Source organism: Entelurus aequoreus, linkage group LG14, assembly GCF_033978785.1.
Source record: "Entelurus aequoreus isolate RoL-2023_Sb linkage group LG14, RoL_Eaeq_v1.1, whole genome shotgun sequence".
NCBI classification, from domain to species: domain Eukaryota; kingdom Metazoa; phylum Chordata; class Actinopteri; order Syngnathiformes; family Syngnathidae; genus Entelurus; species Entelurus aequoreus.
Window position 1 is genome coordinate 39,147,658 of NC_084744.1, and position 19,407 is coordinate 39,167,064.

At 38.2% G+C, this 19,407-nt stretch overlaps 1 protein-coding gene across 1 annotated transcript in view; it reads right to left on the minus strand.

The window, feature by feature from the left end:
• The window catches only part of lrp2a (low density lipoprotein receptor-related protein 2a), a 139,042-nt gene extending 123,425 nt beyond the window's left edge, over positions 1-15,617 (minus strand). Inside the window, exon 1 of the mRNA XM_062069846.1 lies at positions 15,464-15,617. Within this exon, the coding sequence (XP_061925830.1) occupies positions 15,464-15,533 (70 nt within the window). The 5' untranslated portion in view covers positions 15,534-15,617. The remainder of the gene's footprint in view (positions 1-15,463) is intronic.
• Positions 15,618-19,407: the final 3,790 nt, after the last annotated feature.

Sequence of the window (19,407 nt, forward strand, 5' to 3'; positions counted from 1 at the left end):
ACATGTTAGATCTTGCAGCATGATTATTAGCTAAAACAACCTGATTTAATGCAAATTCAGTAGAATTTCAACCCTTCACGGTGCATTCCTCCATCACATGTGCAGATAATTCCCAGCATGCTACACACTACAGCAGGGCTATTGAGGCCACACTAGTATTTGAGCCCAAGGACTTCATCCAGTCAGGTAAGTGTAGATGATATAACTGGGGTAAATATATTTGATCTATGGTATTTAAGTTTAATACAGGTGTAATTGCTTGTTACTATATTTCTCCGTTAGATGTGATGCAAATTTTCTCTATGGTAAATGGTAAATGGGTTGTACTTGTATAGCGCCTTTCTACCTTTTTTAAGGAACTCAAAGCGCTTTGACACTATTTCCACATTCACCCATGCATACACACATTCACACACTGATGGCGGGAGCTGCCATGCAAGGCGCTAACCAGGACCCATCAGGAGCAAGGGTGAATTGTCTTGCTCAAGGACACAACGGACGTGACTAGGATGGTAGAAGGTGGCGATTGAACCAGTAGCCCTCAGATTGCTGGCACGGCCACTCTCCCAACTTCGCCACGCCGTATCTATGTTAAATCCCATTCATTTATGCTAACAACGTTAGCAATCCAAATTTACCTTTTTTGTGATGTGTAAAGTTCACCTAGCAAATACTAAATCAAAAGGATTTATTTCTGCCTTCTGTTCTGCTAGCCATTCTGTTGTCATACAAGAATGTAGGTTATAGTTTGGTTTAGCATGCTGATTGAGTGTTCATTTATTCATCTAGCCTATTTCTATTCATTTGTCTATCAGTAAAATATTTTTAAAGACTACTCCAATTGTTTAGCTGACTATTTATATCTGTGTGTGGCATTGCATTAGTGTTTTACAAGAATAAATAAATACAAACAGAATAATGCCACGTACACCATCTGATGTGTGGAGACATTTCACTTTAGCATTAAAAGATTACAGTTGGTACAAAACGCGGCTGCAAGACTTTTGACAAAAACAAGAAAGTTTGATCATATTACGCCTATACTGGCTCACCTGCACTGGCTTCCTGTGCACTTAAGATGCGACTTTAAGGTTTTACTACTTACGTATAAAATACTACACGGTTTAGCTCCAGCCTATCTCGCTGATTGTATTGTACCATATGTCCCGACAAGAAATCTGCGTTCAAAGAACTCCGGCTTATTAGTGATTCCCAGAGCCAAAAAAAAAGTCTGCGGGCTATAGAGCGTTTTCTATTCGGGCTCCAGTACTCTGGAATGCCCTCCCGGTAATAGTTAGAGATGCTACCTCAGTAGAAGCATTTAAGTCTCATCTTAAAACTCATTTGTATAATCTAGCCTTTAAATAGACCCCCCTTTTTAGACCAGTTGATCTGCCGTTTCTTTTCTTCTCTCCTCTTCTCCCCTGTCCCTTGCGAGGGGGAGTTGCATAGGTCCGGTGGATGAAGTGCTGGCTGTCCAGAGTCGGGACCCCGGGTGGACCACTAGCCTGTGCATCGGTTGGGGACATCTCTGCGCTGCTGACCCGTCTCCGCTCGGGATGGTTTCCTGCTGGCCCCACTATGAACTGGACTCTCGCTGATGTGTTGGATCCACTGTGGACTGGACTTTCACAATATTATGTCAGACCCACTCGACATCCATTGCTTTCGGTCTCCCCTAGAGGGGGGGGGGGGGGGTTACCCACATATGCGGTCCTCTCCAAGGTTTCTCATAGTCATTCACCGACGTCCCACTGGGGTGAGTTTTTCCTTGCCTGTATGCGGGCTCTGTACCGAGGATGTCGTTGTGGCTTGTGCAGCCCTTTGAGACACTTGTGATTTAGGGCTATATAAATAAACATTGATTGATTCATTGACCCCAACCAATGTAGGCGGAAAGGCTGTGTAGATTTGCAAATACTGTGCAAAGAGCTACGTCAAAAATGCCACAAAGATGCAGCAGCATATAGACAAGTGCCCGATAATATATCATTATTGTAATTCCCCATTAATTCCCATGTATTCCCATGGACGGTGTCCAACTTTAAATAATCAAAAAATTTTAAATATTTCCAAACTTCCCGAGCTTAACTTCCTGTGGTAAATTTCCAAATTTACCGGAAATTTACCACCCCTTTGTCACCCTAAGTAGTATATAGATTGAGGTTCAAAATAATGTTACTGGCACATCCTCATTCAGTAACATGGAAAAGTGTGTCTAAACTCTTGGCGAGAACCGGATACACAAATCTATTCAGGAAATTTACGAAAAAAGTACCATGAGGATCAAATTAAAATCTTCAAAAGGACTTTTTTTTTTTTCAGAAGCAGGATAATTCCAAAGACATTCTACAAGTAATAAAAAGGATGTTTTAATGTTTTAAGTGTGATGAAATGTGCTGTTAGCATCGTTGATGAGCGGTGGAGACATGCGTGCCATCCACCCGCTCCCCCATCCAGGACGTTACACAATCCTCTTCTGCGCTCATACCAAAGCTCCTTTTGATGTTCCCAATGAGTGGCATCTGTGGAGATAAGGTACCACCACGCTACATTCACTGACATCTTCCAGGGGGGTGCGGGGGATAGGGGTTGATTCAGGCAGCATAGCTGAATGGCAGAACACTCCATCACAACTCTCCAAATAGGAATGTGCAATTCAGAGTGGCTCTGACAGCCTGGTCTCTGGGTCACACTGCTTGTGTCCAGTCGGATATTTCAATATTAGTTTTGGCTGAAACCATAATCTCAACTAAACTCTTCATACTAAAAGACATCTTGATTATTCCACAAGTTGGTTAGACCACTTAGTGAACTAATTCAGTGGTATCTCAATTTTCATTTCCAAAACTTTTCATATGATACGCATTTCAACAAAAATATTCACAGAATTTTGCTCGGTTTTGGTGTATTGTTTCGGTTATTACACGGCCAAATCATCGCATTTCCCACATATAATTTTTACAGAAACGAGTGTTTAAACAAAGAATTCTACATGTTGGTGCTTTTTTTTTTTAGTATGACTGCAAAATAATGCACCATGGTGTCAAACAAAGTTTTGATTGCCAGCACTTTAATAAAGAAGGTGAAAAATAATATTGAATTCAAGAAAGCAGTAGTACGAAGCTGGCGTCTACCTGGCTGTTTCTTCGCTTCACGGCGTCTTTTGCCAACAAGAGTATTTAATAAAGGTAAAAATGGTGTTAAATGTATCCATTTAATTCATCATTTGTATGTACTTTGCATTATTTCCTGCATGTAAAAAACAATATTATAGCAAGACGTTTCAAATAAACCCAATTTATGGTAAGAATTCGGGCAACTATTATGTTCACCATCAGTGTGTGAATGTGTGTGTGTGAATGGGTGAATGTGGAAATAGTGTCAAAGCGCTTTGAGTTCCTTAAAAAGGTAGAAAAGTGCTATACAAGTACAACCCATTTACCATTTACCATGTTAGATTCACTATGGACTGGACTCTCACACTATTATGTTAGATCCACTATGTACTGGACTCACACACTATTATGTTAGATCCACTATGGTCTGGACTCGAACACTATTATGTTAGATCCACTATGGACTGGACTCGAACACTATTATGTTAGATCCACTATGGACTGGACTCGAACACTATTATGTTAGATCCACTATGGACTGGACTCTCACACTATTATGTTATTTCCACTATGGACTGGACTCTCACACTATTAACTAGATCCACTATGGACTGGACTCTCAAACTATTAACTAGATCCACTATGGACTGGACTCTCACACTATTAACTAAATCCACTATGGACTGGACTCTCACACTATTAACTAGATCCACTATGAACTGGACTCTCACACTATTATGTTAGATCCACTATGGACTGGACTCTCACACTATTAACTAGATCCGCTATGGACTGGACTCTCACACTATTATGTTACATCCACTATAGACTGGACTCTCACACTATTATGTTAGATCCACTATGGACTGGACTCTCACACTATTATGTTAGATCCACTATGGACTGGACTCACACACTATTATGTTAGATCCACTATGGTCTGGACTCGAACACTATTATGTTAGATCCACTATGGACTGGACTCGAACACTATTATGTTAGATCCACTATGGACTGGACTCGGACACTATTATGTTAGATCCACTATGGACTGGACTCTCACACTATTATGTTAGATCCACTATGGACTGGACTCTCACACTATTATGTTATTTCCACTATGGACTGGACTCTCACACTATTAACTAGATCCACTATGGACTGGCCTCTCAAACTATTAACTAGATCCACTATGGACTGGACTCTCACACTATTAACTAAATCCACTATGGACTGGACTCTCACACTATTAACTAGATCCACTATGAACTGGACTCTCACACTATTATGTTAGATCCACTATGGACTGGACTCTCACACTATTAACTAGATCCACTATAGACTGGACTCTCACACTATTATGTTACATCCACTATGGACTGGACTCTCACACTATTATGTTACATCCACTATGGACTGGACTCTCACACTATTATGTTAGATCCACTATGGACTGGACTCGAACACTATTATGTTAGATCCACTATGGACTGGACTCGAACACTATTATGTTAGATCCACTATGGACTGGACTCGGACACTATTATGTTAGATCCACTATGGACTGGACTCTCACACTATTATGTTAGATCCACTATGGACTGGACTCTCACACTATTATGTTATTTCCACTATGGACTGGACTCTCACACTATTAACTAGATCCACTATGGACTGGACTCTCAAACTATTAATTAGATCCACTATGGACTGGACTCTCACACTATTAACTAGATCCACTATGGACTGGACTCTCAAACTATTAACTAGATCCACTATGGACTGGACTCTCACACTATTAACTAAATCCACTATGGACTGGACTCTCACACTATTAACTAGATCCACTATGAACTGGACTCTCACACTATTATGTTAGATCCACTATGGACTGGACTCTCACACTATTAACTAGATCCACTATAGACTGGACTCTCACACTATTATGTTACATCCACTATAGACTGGACTCTCACACTATTAACTAGTTCCACTATGGACTAGACTCTCACACTATTATGTTAGATCCACTATGGACTGGACTCTCACACTATTAACTAGTTCCACTATGGACTAGACTCTCACACTATTGTTAGATCCACTATGGACTGGACTCTCACACTATTAACTAGATCCACTATGGACTGGACTCTTACACTATTAACTAGATCCACTATGGAATGGACTCTCACACTATTAACTAGATCCACTATGGACTGGACTCTCCCACTATTAACTAGATCCACTATGGACTGGACTCTCACACTATTAACTAGATCCACTATGGACTGGACTCTCCCACTTTTAACTAGATCCACTATGGACTGGACTCTCACGCTATTAACTAGATCCACTATGGACTGGACTCTCACACTATTAACTAGATCCACTATGGACTGGACTCTCACACTATTAACTAGATCCACTATGGACTGGACTCTCCCACTTTTAACTAGATCCACTATGGACTGGACTCTCACGCTATTATGTTAGATCCACTATGGACTGGACTCTCACACTATTAACTAGATCCACTATGGACTGGACTCTCACACTATTAACTAGATCCACTATGGACTGGACTCTCACACTATTAACTAGATCCACTATGGACTGGACTCTCACACTATTATGTTAGATCCACTATGGACTGGACTCTCACACTATTATGTTAGATCCACTATGGACTGGACTCTCACACTATTAACTAGATCCACTATGGACTGGACTCTCACACTATTAACTAGATCCACTATGGACTGGACTCTCACAATATTAACTAGTTCCACTCCACATCCATTGCACCGGTTGGGTTGAGTTTTTTCTTGCCCTGCTGTGAGATCTGAGCCGAGGATGTCGTTGTGGCTTGCGCAGCCCTTCGAGACATTTGTGATTAAGGGCTATATAAGTAAACATTGATTGATTGATTGATTGATTGATTGATTTCTCAAGCTGTTTCACCTTCCCTTGAACCACATAATTCTATGTGGTGTTGGATGCTGTGGTCAGATGATCACAGAGCAGCCAGAGTGGGTTCAGTCCCAACCCAGGAAGAGTGTAAATATGGTAGGTTAAGTGGTTGAAAATGGAGGGATAAATCTGTCCAGTGCTCCACTGAGTCACTAATGCTTTAATCTTGCTGCAATGTGCATTACCCTGATGGGTTAAAGACAGGCATGATTTTCATGCAATACATGAGGAGACCAAATCTGGCCTGGGAATGACACCATTACGGCCCACGAGATCAGTTCAATATTCAGGAAACTAACATTTTTGCAGCAAATTCCTAAAAATAGTACAGTGGTCCTGTTGTATAGAGGCACCTGTACCACTAAACACATTGGCAGGTCCCTGCATTGACATTTGGTTGCAAACTTGGGCTTTACATAACTGAGGCGTTCTTCAAGGCACCCCATTAGGTCATTTCGTTTTTGGCAGTCATAACTTTTTTTCTAAATGTGATTTATGTAAGTAGGGTGCTGCTCTAGCCTTTTTTTTTTTTTTTTTACTTCAGATGCAGTCAGCAGTTGTTTAATTTCTTTAATTATACTAGTGGTGTTCCTCAAGATTCCATTTTAGGACCTCTCCTTTTCATCATTTAGGCTATTCAACTGGATGCTGGTGAGTTCCGTTATTAAAAAAACATGTGAGAGACTCACATTTTTTTCAGCAGATTCTTAAAAGCACTTAAGTGAAGAGATGATCTTCGAATAGCTTTTTTGCAGAAGGTCTTTAAAGAGGAACTGCAATTTTTTTTTAATGCTGCATACTGTTCACAATCATTATAAGAGACAAGAACACTCATGTTTTTGTTTTTTTGGGGATTCTACAGATGATTAAAAAAAAAACACTTTACAAAATGTGGCTAATGGGAGTCACCATTGTAGCCTTCAAATCCTTCTAAAACAACTTCAAAACCCTCCATCAAACTGTTATTTACACACTGCAAGTATACATATATGTTAGGGCTGCAACTAACGATTAATTTGATAATCGATTAATCTGTCGATTATTACTTTGATTAATCGATTAATAATCGGATAAAAGAGACAAACTACATTTCTATCCTTTCCAGTATTTTATTGGAAAAAAAACAGCAAACTGGCATCATACTTATTTTGATTATTGTTTCTCAGCTGTTTGTACATGTTGCAGTTTATAAATAAAGGTTTACTAAAAAAAAAATAAAAAAAAATAAATAAATAAAAAATATTGCCTCTGCCCATGCGCATAGCATAGATCCAACGAATCGATGACTAAATTAATCGCCAACTATTTTTATAATCGATTTTAATCGATTAGTTGTTGCAGCCCTAATATATATATATATATATATATATATATATATATATATATATATATATATATATATATATATATATATATATATATATATATATATATATATATATATATATATATATATATTAACATATATTTAATATAGTACCAGACACCTTAATAACAATATGTAATATGTACAATATACACACTGCAAGTATATATATATAATGTAGTAACAGACACCTTCATAACAATATGTAATATGTACAATATACACACTGCAAGTATATATATAATGTAGTAACAGACACTTTCATAACAATATGTAATATGTACAATATAAACACTGCAAGTATATATATAATGTAGTAACAGACACCTTCATAACAATATGTAATATGTACAATATAAACACTGCAAGTATATATATAATGTAGTAACAGACACCTTCATAACAATATGTAATATGTACAATATACACACTGCAAGTATATATATAATGTAGTAACAGACATCTTAATAACAATATGTAATATGTACAATATACACACTGCAAGTATATATATAATGTAGTAACAGACACCTTCATAACAATATGTAATATGTACAAAATTGACCCTATTTTGGTCATCACTTATTTCCTCAGTGCATTTATTTCCATTTCCATGGCAGCGCACTTCCGACAACAAATGTGTGTTCCTACTTCCGGAAACAAAAGCTTGTGTGTTCCAATCATGGCAGACTTGGTAGCAGACAACAGAGACAACTATTTTTGGACAAATGAGGATTTACAACCTATGAATATACGGAGGATGTACTACTGCTTAGAAAAGCGAGCACGAAGAGCAGACAGAAGAAGCCCAGAATTCACTCTCCACAGCTATTTCGTCCAGCTCTTCCCGGGGGATCCTGGGGCCTTCTCAGGCAAGCTGGGAGACATAGTCTCTCCAACGTTCCACAGTGTTTGCTCTTACAATAACAATGTCGCTACAGCTTGTCTATTATACAGGTTACAGAACGTAAATGAAGTCTTGTTGGCGGTTTTTGAATGCAATTTCAAAGTGATTAAGAGGCAGAATGGTTGATCCAATTAGCTGCATTGGTAGCCACCTACAACGAGCCGATTATTACAAATTAGAATGCAAAAAAAAAAAAGTTTTGTCTGTTTGTCTCTCATAAGGATTGTGTACGATAGGCAACAGTCCACAAAAAAGGGCAGTTCCTCTTTAAAAACAGCAGAACGCTCCTGTTCTCTGACGAAATAGGCCAAAATCAAATGTCTACTTTAGAGGACGCTGGTTCTCTGGAATATACAAAAAAATAGTGAATGGAGAGGTCCGGCTCCCCCAGTTTAGCTTTCGAGAAATGTGGACCCCAAAACAATTGAGTTGAATATCCCTGCACTACATATTAAACCAATACAAAATCCAATGAAATGGCTAAAACTGTCAGGACGTGGATCTTTACGCAGCTTACTGCGAGGATTGTTTTCCCGGGATGCAAACGGACTAGACCAGACATAGCTTGAAGGTAAAAACCTGATTTTATCTTGACTCAAAAAAGGGGTACAAACAAAAGGCGCTCAAGGCGAAGGCACAACTTAACGAAAGAAACAAAAATGTAAACACTTAGCCTGAACTATGGTCATAAACAAACAAGACTTACTGTGGCATAGCATGAAGCGAACAATCGCATGAAAACAAGCATGAAAGGATCATCAATAGAGCAATTCAGAGTACCTACATGAGCAGAGCAAGAAGTGAACATCAATGTCACCAGGACGACTAACTGAAAAAGACATAATAATGTCATGATTAGAGCCAGGTGCGTGTGTCAAATGAGTCAGGTGAAAACAATGAGTTGCCATGGTGACCAAACAAGGGACCGCAAACAGGAACTATAGAGTCTTAAACGGAACAGAACATAACCAAACAAAACATGATCCAGACCTAAGATCATGACAAAAACAAACATATGAACTTGTACTAATAAACAAGCAAAGGTAGATGCTGTGTGATTGACATTATCTCATGTCCTCAGATCACTTTGTGGAGTCTACTCAATCAATCAATCAATCAATGTTTACTTATATGGCTCTAAATCACGAGTGTCTCAAAGGGCTGCACAAGCCACAACGACATCCTCGGCTCAGATCCCACATCAGGGCAAGAAAACTGAAACACACACTGGTCCTGAAGTGGAACTATGTGTGAGGCGTGCCTGTATCTGAATTCACCAGTCTTTTAGGTAAATAATCAGCAATCAGTGTTTTCCTATCTCTTTGGTTCAACCTCGTCTTTTCTTATTGCAACCTAAACCCACAGCAGGAGAGAACACTGCGCTCTACCAGGACGCCCCACTATTGTCCACAAGAGAAGAACAGTAGAGGAATTTTCATTAGAATGAAGCCCCCCATATGTCTCAAACCCCACTGTGCAATCACAATGGCACAAAAGAAGCGCCGGTAGGGATGTAAACTCAAAAGTGGAAGTGTAACCCTGAAAAGCTACTTTGGATGAGAAGAAAAGAGCACAGTTAAATTTTAATACGTCTTGGGAGTCATCCATGGAGAAACCACACCTGACCCCTTTAACATTAACGGTGTCATCAAGCTTTGGTCAATGTTGGATGGTTTTGGCGCAGGCCTCTGCACTTACTTGGAAAAAAAGGCCTGGAGTAAACAGATGGACGTTGGAGCTGTCCATGCTGGTTGTGCAAAGTGCAGTGTTTCATATGGAAATGAATGCAGCAGAATGCTGTCAACTGCCAAACAAGTGACTTTGGCGCTTAGTGGAACAAACACAAGTGTGAAAAGCCTGAAGGGGGCTTTTGGCACTGGGATGGAAGCTATTAATGGAGTGTGGACTTAAAGCCTTTGTTTGGTTAGAAGTTAAAAAAAAAAAAATCCTCAACATGATTTTGTTTTCTTTTTGGTATGTGCCTATGAAAAACCTCAGATATAAAGATGTCACAAGTGAGCCACCAAACTCTGCAATGTGTAAGAGCGCTGAAGGAGAAAATATCTATTAGTGCCAGCTCCTGTGCTCTAATGCAGTGTTGCTGTTGTGCAAAGGATTTAGACTCCTGCACCGGAAAGGGTGAGGTTTAACATGCACGTGCTGTCTAAGTTTGAACACAACAAAAGGTGTTTTAAACCATCAAACGAGGGCAGTCTTGCCGTCAAAAGAACCAAAAACATGTTTTCCCTTAATAGAAAAATTTAAACTTATTTGGCCTACACCATAAAGTGCTTACTCTACACTTTATTGGTTAATACATTTTTTTTTTTAAAGTTTTTTATTTTCCTGAGGGAACTCTCCTGAAGGAATCAATAATTCATGTAAATAACAATGACAAAACTTGTCCAAACAGCAAAAAATTTTACTGGGGAGTTTACTTGTTCTAAGATACTGCATTAGCATGACCAGCTTGTTGCAGCTTTATATAGCCTGGATAATGTGTTACTAAAAGTTATCGGGGCTTGTTTTTGAGGGGGGTTTGTGCGGGGGGGCAATCACAGACTGTGGAAAGTACCTACCCTACTGTCACAGCAAAACAAATGACATTGCTAATCACTTACAACGTGTCATCACTCTTCCTGAACAAACTTAAGACAAAACAATAAATATTGCCATGATTTTGGTACATAAATAAATCATGAAAAAAAAACTAGGGTTGTGAAACTCATGTGATTAATCACAAAAAAAGATATGCATATTAATCAAGCACATAGTCCTATACCTTAACCGTGGATAGTTACCTGAAAGGCAAATTAAAAGTACATTTAAATTATGCAAGCAATAATAACCTGTGATTGTTCATGGTTAACCCAAATTTAGAAGTGTGATTAATCTGATGAAAAAAATTAATGATTTGAAAGCACTATTAAAAAAAATAAAAAATACATCTGAAATCTACTTATAATCAATAATATACAGTAGCTTACAGAATAGATTTGCAACCCACTTTGCCCTTAAGGCACATGGAAAAGGGATACAGGGTTAAATCAACTCTTCCTCTTCCTGTGGTTTCAGGCATGTTGAATTATACAAGTGTAATCATATTATGTTGTAAAGCAGGTTCTAAATAAACTTAACCATTATTATTATTATGCTTTGGAAAACCTGGTCTATAATAATCACATTTAGGGATACAACGATTAATCCATCTATTAATTTGATTATAAAAAAAGCTTTGATTTGTATTCTGTTGCTTCGATTAATTGTTTAATGGTAAATGGGTTATACTTGTATAGCACTTTTCTATCTTCAAGGTACTCAAAGCGCTTTGACTCTATTTCCACATTCACACACACATTCACACACTGATGGCGGGATCTGCCATGCAAGGCCCTAACCACAACCCATCAGGAGCAAGGGTGAAGTGTCTTGCTCAAGGACACAACGGACATGACGAGGTTGGTAGAAGGTGGGGATTGAACCAGGAACCCTCAGGTTGCTGGCACGGCCACTCTCCCAACAGCGCCACGCCGTACCCAATGTGTGGAACTAATAAAAATGTATAAGATCCCAACTGGATGGAGTACTACAAAAAAGAATGAAGGTTAATGCAAGCAGAAATGTTTTTGTTTATTTCAACTATTTTCCCTAAAATCCACATTGAGGCTATAAAATGTTTTTTATGCCATTACTTGATTAATCGAAAAAAAAATAATCCCATAGATTACTCGATTAATAAAATCCCTGCTCACACAACAAGGTTATATTGTCTGTAAATGCTCCAAATAACACCACCAGTCTCCTATAGTCGCTGACTGTGCAAGCAAAAACCTAAAGTCTCTAATTAGCGTTGGGTCAAAAACCATTGGCATTACCAGCTGTGGCTGTAGGTAACATCCTGCTGGTGTTATCACCTCCACAAGTTGACAGTAGCTGCATGTAAAGTAACAACAGGAGTGGGACAACTTTATCTACCTCTACATGCACTTTAAAATTGTAGTTGCACTTTCTTGGCTGTTGGTGTGAAACTCATGCATCTTTCACTTGCTGCAATGTTGCATACAATCAACTCATCAGTTGGTTGGTTGACGTTTATTTCGAACATGTATACAATTTCAGTATGATACATCACATATTTTAATGTTTTTTTTACAACATATCCAAAAAGAAGTAGGAAGTAGCAAATCTTATTTAATCCTACCCCTTTTCTACCTCACAGCAATTCAGGTACTAACACGTTCCCTTACTGTTCTTCATTTGTACATCAATTCATTCTGACATTAACAGTTCTTTACATAAATAGTTAAGTCAGTTATGATTCACATAATGAGATGAATAATATAGGATTTTTAACAGTGTTCAACATGTTTGTCATAATTCTTCCTTGTACTTTGTAAACTATTGTAGTTTGAACAGTTTCTTAAAGTGAATTAATTAGTGTGTCTTTTATGTCTTTGCTTGATCCATTCCATAATTTAATTCCGCATTCTGATATACTAAATGTTTTAAGTGTTTTCAGTTAGATTTTTCTCTAAGGTTATATTTCTCCTCTTTTGTTGAGAAGAATTGTTGTACATTATTGGCTAGCAGGTTATAGTTTGCTTTGTACATCGTTGTAGCTGTTTGCAAATGCACCAAATCATTGAATTTCAATATTGTTGAATTAATAAATAAAGGGTTTGTACGTTCCCTATATCCAACATTATGTATTATTCTAACTGACTGTTTTTGTAACAGTTAGTGAATGAAGTGTAGTTGTGTAAACATTTGCCCATATTTCTACACAATAACTTTTTTGTAGTTATTTCCTCATATTTCTGCACAATACATTTATCTTTTATGGTAACACTGGCAAGCAATAGAGAATATGGAGTGATTTTTGATCCAGAACATATGTTGCTTTAGTCATTATTGATGTATTTCTTGCCAGTTCATGTTGTATATTTCCATTTGAAATGTTCAGTTCATTTTCTCATCGATTACTACACCCAAAATGTGATTTCTTTTAATCTCACTCCGTCTATTTGTATTTGTGTTTAACTTTCTCTTCTGCTGTTACCAAATTGCATTATTTTAGTGTAACGGAGATTCAAGGATGGTCTGTTTTTTTCAAACAATCTCTTAAATATTTTAATGTATTGTCTTATTGTTTGTATTGGCTTCTGTGTGTTCTCTCCTGAACGTTGCGTTGTGTGTTTACTTGGCACAAGACACTGTACTTGTTGACGGCGAACCTTCACTTCCCATACTTGTATTCTTTCAGGGTTGTGAGGAAATTGATGTATGCTGCACAACAGGGCCTTTTTACAAGTCAAAAAAGTTGGTAGCCAACATGGTTCCTCTGTAGTCACGTGAGGAGATCGCCTGATTGCCCATACTTTCTCTATACACGACCATGTTACAACAGAAAATACTCAGATAATAACAATAGATTAGCAAATAGATTAATAATAATCTTGAGAAAATAATCCAACTAAAAATGACGCAAATATGTTACCATGTACAGTACAGGCCAAAAGTTTGGACACACCTTCTCATTCAATGTGTTTTCTTTATTTTCATGACTATTTACATTGTAAATTGTCACATCAAAACTATGAATAAACACATGTGGAGTTATGTACTTAACAAAAAAAGGTGAAAACATGTTTTATATTCTAGTTTCTTCAAAATAGCCACCCTTTGCTCTGATTACTGCTTTGCACACTCTTGACATTCTCTCCATGAGCTTCAAGAGGTAGTCTGGTTTCCACTTCACAGGTGTGCTTCAAGCTCATGGAGAGAATGCCAAGAGTGTGCAAAAAAAAAACATGTTTTCACCTTTTTTTGTTAAGTACAGAACTCCACATGTGTTCATTCATAGTTTTGATGTGACAATCTACAATGTAAATAGTCATGAAAATAAAGAAAACATTGCATTGAATGAGGAGAAGGTGTGTCCAAACTTTTGGCCTGTACAGCACGTCAGCTGCCAAATTAGAAGCTTTTGTAACCTGTTTTGAAATGGTTCAATTATCATTTATATTCCAAATTATATATATTGTTATTGCAAGTGGCAGCACTATATATAAATCTATATATAGATTTTAGGCTGTAAATCCCCTCCCTACTGCAGGACCATTTTTGACTCTCTCCAAAACCACAAACAATTACAAACACCTCCCAAAAAATACATTGGAATTTTTACACCATTGTTGCAAGAATAAACGCGTTATTTTATATTTTTGTCAAGGCAAAATATGCGATAGAACACTAATGGGATTGTGCAAGTGGCCCGTCTGAGTAGATCTAAGTAATGCAGATGCTCTAATGACCAACATGGTGATGATAAAAAGACAAACATTTCAGTTACTAGGGAGATGTTAAAAATCATAATATCTTTTTTAGCAGTTATTTCATTTTTGTGTGCATTTGATAGCCAATAAGGTGTTATGGGGAATATACGCATGGACGCAGAGGCCCTACAAGCTCCTCTTAGATAGCAATGGTCCCATTCTGCAGCAGCTGCAGTGTAATTAGTAGCTACATTCACACTAAGAAGCTTACATCCAAAGGGTTGAGCAAAAAGAAAGCAGATTACACTTTGAGAAGTAGGACCTAGCTGGGCTACAAACATAAAGCACAAATTGAGCTCATACAAAGACTCGAATTTGACCATTCACGTTGTCTCTCTCAACAGAAAAGTTTTTTAAGCCATTTAAGATTTGTGAAATCTGCCTGAGCGATATGAGCTTTTTGAACCAGTACCTCCCCGTGCTTTCAGATTGTTAGTCACATGCTCCTCTCTGTAACCTAGCAACAGTAAAGCTCAGGCAAAAGTTCCTCCAGGAGAACTTCCATTCTGATTGAGGGGGGCTTTGTGCTCAATAACACTGAGCGGCAAAAAAAAAAAAACAACACACACTTTTCACCCAGTTGTATTTTTCAAAAAGTATTTTCATCATCCATAATTAGTTTCTGTTGTTGACCACATGCAAACACCGATGTACAGTACCTAAGTGCATCTTTGCAGCAGTTGTGTATGTGATGCATCTCCAAACAACAGAAGACATCAACAAGTGCATAACACAGTTTTATGAGAAGAAATTGAGAAGGACTAACCTTGTGATTGGCACCAAGCAACCCTGCAAAAGGAAAGAAGGAATAGTTGAAGTGGCACAGCTCTCCACATTCTGGTTCGTCCGTCCAGCTCCAGTGTGCAGATGGAGGAGCTGCAGGGTCTTGGGGGGCGGGGGGGTCTTGGATGCTGTTGGCTCTCCTCTAACTGGGTTTTTTTGCCCGCTACTTGATGAAAAGGGGCGTGTGCAAAGTGCAAGGACAGCCTCTTGTCCTGTGGAGAAATCCCTCAAGGCGGGCCCTGGAATCTGCATAATGCAACTCCCATTCGGCCCCAGGCCATGGGGCCACGAACGTTGCATCAAGCACGGCATATGCACTGAAAAGAGAACAATAATAACAGATATATCTTAAACAGACAGTTTGAGATAATACATTTTGTTTCATGTTAAGTTTGAGAACTTCATTTAAACACATTCCATTGTAACAAAGCTAGGCCTCCAACACTTAAAGTGTGAGTAATGACGTGAAATAAACGCTCAATTTGAATATCCAATGAAAAATAAAAACTAACTTGGTCACCATGCGCTGTCCTTGCTGTGAACATGCAAAGTTAAAGACTGACCCCAAGTGGCCAGGAGGTGATACTACATGCCACTTGTTGCCTGGACTTCAATCCAAAGTGTTGTTCTTATAAATGATAAATGGGTTATACTTGTATAGCGCTTTTCTACCTTCAAGGTACTCAAAGCGCTTTGACAGTATGTCCACATTCACCCATTCACACACACATTCACACACTGATGGCGGGAGCTGCCATGCAACGCGCTAACCAGCAGCCATCAGGAGCAAGGGTGAAGTGTCTTGCCCAAGGACACAACGGACGTGACTAGGATGGTAGAAGGTGGGGATTGAACCCCAGTAACCAGCAACCCTCCGATTGCTGGCACGGCCACTCTACCAACTTCGCCACGCCGTCCCTTATCTGTTGGTGGACTTAGAGATCCCACAGTGCACTACGCATTCAAATGGCTACTTTTACCTAATACAATAATGAATGTCATTGTTCAAGTTGAATGAAGTAGCATCAAATGTTCCACTTGCACAATTCCACATACCTGAAAAGAAGTAAGAAAAAACTGAGCTTTTTCAATCCCCACCATGCCTCCGCGGTTATTGTCTGTTTAGCTTACTCCCTGTGTTGACACATGACTGTTTTCTCATTGCAAAATAAAATGTAACCCTTAATATAGATCTTATTGAATATCACAAGAAGAACATATTAATGAATAAATATGTAATGGTCAGCCTGCAGTCTTGACCTGCACACGCAGATCCACAAATCTCCACCAGTTGAGTTACTCAAGCAGTGCCAGCCAGTGAGCCAACTCATTATGCAGCACAGCTCTTAAGGCCTCGGGAAGTGAGGCTACAGCCATGCAGACTATCTGCCATCCGTTACTCTTACCTCCAAACCTCACTCTCATCTGGGCCACGGATAGACTTTGATACATGAGTATCAAAGTCTTCCTGCACACCAGAGTCCACAAATCTCCACTGGTTGAGTTATTTGAGCAGTGTTAGCCAAAGAGCTGATGAGTTGGGTGAAGTTTGGCTCACCAAGCTACATCTTTTGAGTCTCCACACCCTAAGGAGGCAGGTATTTGGCCAGTGTGTCATACCGATTCATATTGTGTTGAAACCTGGACAACCATCAAAGGTTTGGAGAAAAGACAGAGTGATGGAACGGGAAAGAATACAGATAGGTGAAACAAAGAAGGACAGGGTGTCAAACACAGACAGAAGACAGAAATCAGGAGGGCAGGATATTATGTTGAGCATCAACTCAGAGAAATGGAGGTGGGCAGGACACGGAGCCAGGAGGTATGACAACAGATGGACACACAAAACAGATTGTGTCACATAAATAAGGCTTTGAGAAAGGAGGTTTATATTCTTCCCCACAGCCACACTAGCTTGTGGCGTCGTTGCACATACATACTATGTAATGATTTGTTGAATAATTCATTCAAAAACAAATCATTTAGAAACAAATAAAAATATATACAGTACAGGCCAAAAGTTTGGACACACCTTCTCCTCATTCAATGTGTTTTCTTTATTTTCATGACTATTTACATTGTAGATTGTCACGTCAAAACTATGAATGAACACATGTGGAGTAATGTACTTAACAAAAAAAGGTGGAATAACTGAAAACATGTTTTATATTCTAGTTTCTTCAAAATAGCCACCCTTTGCTCTGATTACTGCTTTGCACACTCTTGGCATTCTCTCCATGAGCTTTAAGAGGTAGTCACCTGAAATGGATTTCCAACAGTCTTGAAGGAGTTAGCTCATGGAGAGAATGCCAAGAGTGGGCAAAGCATTAATCAGACCAAAGGGTGGCTATTTTGAAGAAACTAGAATATAAAACATGTTTTCAGTTATTTCACCTTTTTTTGTGAAGTACATAACTAACTCCACATGTGTTCATTCATAGTTTTGATGTGACAATCTACAATATAAATAGTCATGAAACTAAAGAAAACACATTTAATGAGAAGGTGTGTCCAAACTTTTGGCCTGTACTGTATGTGTCAAACACTATTAACACATTATTATTCTTCCATGTACATTAACACCATAAGATTGTATTGTTTCTTAAACAGGCTCACGTTAGCACATATTGCATCCAATATTTGTATTCCACATATCGACATGTTTAAAACAGTTTATGCGGTACACATACACAGGTTTTAAATGAAAAAGTCATCAGGGAGCAGCTTGTTGTTTGCTTCCAGTATCCGCCATCAGTGTGTGAATGTGTGAATGGGTGAATGTGGAAAATAGTGTCAAAGCGCTTTGAGTTCCTTAAAAAGGTAGAAAAGTGCTATACAAGTACGACCCATTTACCATTTACCATTCCAGTAAGGCTGTGAATCTTTGGGTGTCCCACGATTCGATATCGATTCTTGGGGTCAAGATTCGATTCAAAAACGATTTTTCCCCGATTGAAAACGATTCTCTATTCATTCAATACATAGGATTTCAGCAGGATCTACCCCAGTCTGCTGACATGCAAGCAGAGTAGTATATTTTTGTAAAAAGCTTTTATAATTGTAAAGGACAATGTTTTTTCAACTGATTGCAATAATGTAAATTTGTTTTAACTATTAAATGAACCAAAAATATGACGTATTTTATCTTTGTGAAAATATTGGACACAGTGTGTTGTCAAGCTTATGAGATGCATGCAATTAAGTGTAAGCCACTGTGACACTATTGTTCTTTTTTGTTCTTTTTTATAAATGTCTAATGATAATGTCAATGACGGATTTTTAATCACTGCTATGTTGAAATTGTAACTAATATTGATATTGTTGTTGATAATATTCATTTTTGTTTGGTTTGTTCTGTGTCGTGTTTGTGTCTCCTCTCAATTGCTCTGTTTATTGCAGTTCTGAGTGTTGCTGGGTTTGGAATTGGATTGCATTGTTATGGTATTGCTGTGTATTGTTTTGTTGGATTGATTGATTAATTTAAAAAAAAAAAATCGATTTAAAAAAAAAAATTAGAATAGATTCTGAATCGCACAACGTGAGAATCGCGATTCGAATTTGAATCGATTTTTTCCCACACCCCTAGCTTCCAGTATGATTTGAAACCTAGCAGTTTGGTGAAAGCCAATATTTGTATCCTAGCATAACAACTGTGTAAAAAGCACAACAAGTTAATGTGTGTAGTTATCAAAAATACACTTAAAGAAGCTCTAACTATTTGAAATTGTTTGATATTGGTGAATTTCAGGGATTTTAGGAAATGAGTTTCAGCATTGATTGTAGCAATATAGCCTAGCATAACAATGAAAGATGTTACATAAATACACATAAATAAACGTAATGTCCTCAGCTAGAACTTGTTTCTGTGAGACATATATATGCTATATACTTACCTGTAAATACAGGTATGTACGTATATTGATGCAG